Raw genomic sequence first — 2,012 nt, 5'->3', positions numbered from 1 at the left:
ATATATATATATGTATACGATAAAATTGCGAAAATTTACAAACTAAACATGAAATTGTTTTAATTTTTGGTTATTAGATAACTATAGCTCTTTAAGCAATGTTAGAATATACTCACATAGACTGCGATGTCTTCTTTAATAGGTCCTGGAATTCTGATCTTCTCTCTGTCTCGATCACGTTCGTAAAGAGCTGGCGTCCCGGCGACTTCATACTCGCCCGCTAAAGTGATCTGCCTGCCCGATCAGAATCTTAATTTAAGTGTTTTGTCGTTTATTTTTCACAGAAATTTATTTCATCAAAATCTAAACTCCGATAGATAAATTTTTGTATCGCTCCATAAATATATATATATATATACAACTTGAGTGTGAGACCTTTTAATTTTTTTTTATTCCCATATGAAAATAAAAATCGGAGCGTAAATCGTATATAATGGAAGAGTACCAAAGCGTGAACAAAACTTTTAGAAGACGAAAATGAAACAATAAAATGTAAAAAAAGCATTCACGCTTCTTTTATATTTTGATGTTTCAATTTTTGCCTTCTAGAAGTTTCGTTTATGCTTTTGTTACTCTCCCATTACATCCGATTTACGGTTTTTATTTTCCGATTTTTATTTTCATCAGAATTACAGTAGGATTACACCAGGATTATATATTACACATATATGTAAGTTAGCTTTAAATTTTATTTCGCAATTAATTACTCGCGATAATTATTCCATAATTTATAATTTTATAGTTGATAAGATATACGCACCGTTTTCCATTCAGGAAATACTTGTCAGAATTTGGCACGCCGATGCCAATATAATTCTTACTATTCCCGACCTCCTCGATTTTAATATTTCGAGAGCCGGAAGGTATGATAATGACTTCCTTATATCCGGGACCTTCGTTTTTGTCGTAAACGCCACTAGTAGTCTCGCATTGAGTACCGTCACCATGACAAATACCGCAGCGGTCTTCCGTAGCATCGGAATCCACCATCCAATCACAACCGACTTTCTATAAAAATCAGAGTTATTTAATCTTTAAAGCTTTTTTTTATAAAAAATCGAAAACTATATATTTAACTTCAAAAATTCTGTTGCAGATGTAATTCTTTTGAAGAACACTGACCCTGCATATGCCAGCGATGCACATGTCCCTGGTACCAACGTTGCATGGAGTACCATCGAGAGCAGCCTCTCCCCAAGGTACGATTACGCTTTCATCTGTATCGGTGCAATAAAGCTCGCAAGGTTCCGCTAAATGGGACGATGCAAATCAAATCTCGCGTCGTAATTAGTGTTTAAACCGCTGAATCATTAATAAGACGCAATTTTGGAAAACCATGGAGTACGGAAATTATATACAGATTGGGACAGTTTCGGGACATCTGGGATAAACTTCGGAGAATGATAGATCTCAGTAAAATAACTTTTATTAAAAAAATCTATGTGCTCCGATACATTTTAACGAGTACAGTGTCCTTGTTCGAATCAGTTAAGGTACGCAATCGATCGTGCGGCAACATTGCGCGTGACGTCTGAAAATTCTAGTTCACGTTTTTGCTTTTTCTCTTGTCTTTTTGCAAAAACATGATCAAAGAATATGAACGAGTATTGTCGAACGTCACGCGCGACTGGACACATAGCTCTTAAAAATATGTCGGTGGGTACAGGTTCTTTAAAAAAAGTTGATTTTTTTTATACATGAAGAGAATAATTTTGTTAAAAAATTTTAAATTTTCTAAATATAATTCTGAAATAATTCTGAAATAATTCTGTTAGACCATCAAAATAATTTCGTTGGAAACTCTAATTGATTGCTAGAATATCAACATTTTTTGTAACATTGCTTATCATTTTTTAAGTTTTAACATAATTATTTTGATGGTTTAATAAAATTATTTTTATATTTTCAGTAAAATTTTAAATCTTTCAGTAACATTACTTTGTGTGTGTGTGTGTGTGTGTGCGTGTGTGTGTGTGTGTGTGTGTGTGTGTGTGTGTGTGTGTGTGTGTGTG

General features: G+C 33.6%; 1 protein-coding gene across 1 annotated transcript in view; it reads right to left on the bottom strand.

The window, feature by feature from the left end:
- The window catches only part of LOC108691493 (A disintegrin and metalloproteinase with thrombospondin motifs 7-like), a 52,058-nt gene that overhangs the window by 3,777 nt on the left and 46,269 nt on the right, over positions 1–2,012 (bottom strand). Inside the window, 3 exon segments of the mRNA XM_018199255.1 lie at positions 117–234; positions 761–1,008; positions 1,123–1,250. Of these exon segments, the coding sequence (XP_018054744.1) occupies positions 117–234; positions 761–1,008; positions 1,123–1,250 (494 nt within the window).

This window comes from Atta colombica, unplaced genomic scaffold (assembly GCF_001594045.1).
Source record: "Atta colombica isolate Treedump-2 unplaced genomic scaffold, Acol1.0 scaffold47, whole genome shotgun sequence".
Taxonomy (NCBI): Eukaryota; Metazoa; Arthropoda; class Insecta; order Hymenoptera; family Formicidae; genus Atta; species Atta colombica.
This window is presented reverse-complemented; position numbering and strand designations above follow the sequence as displayed.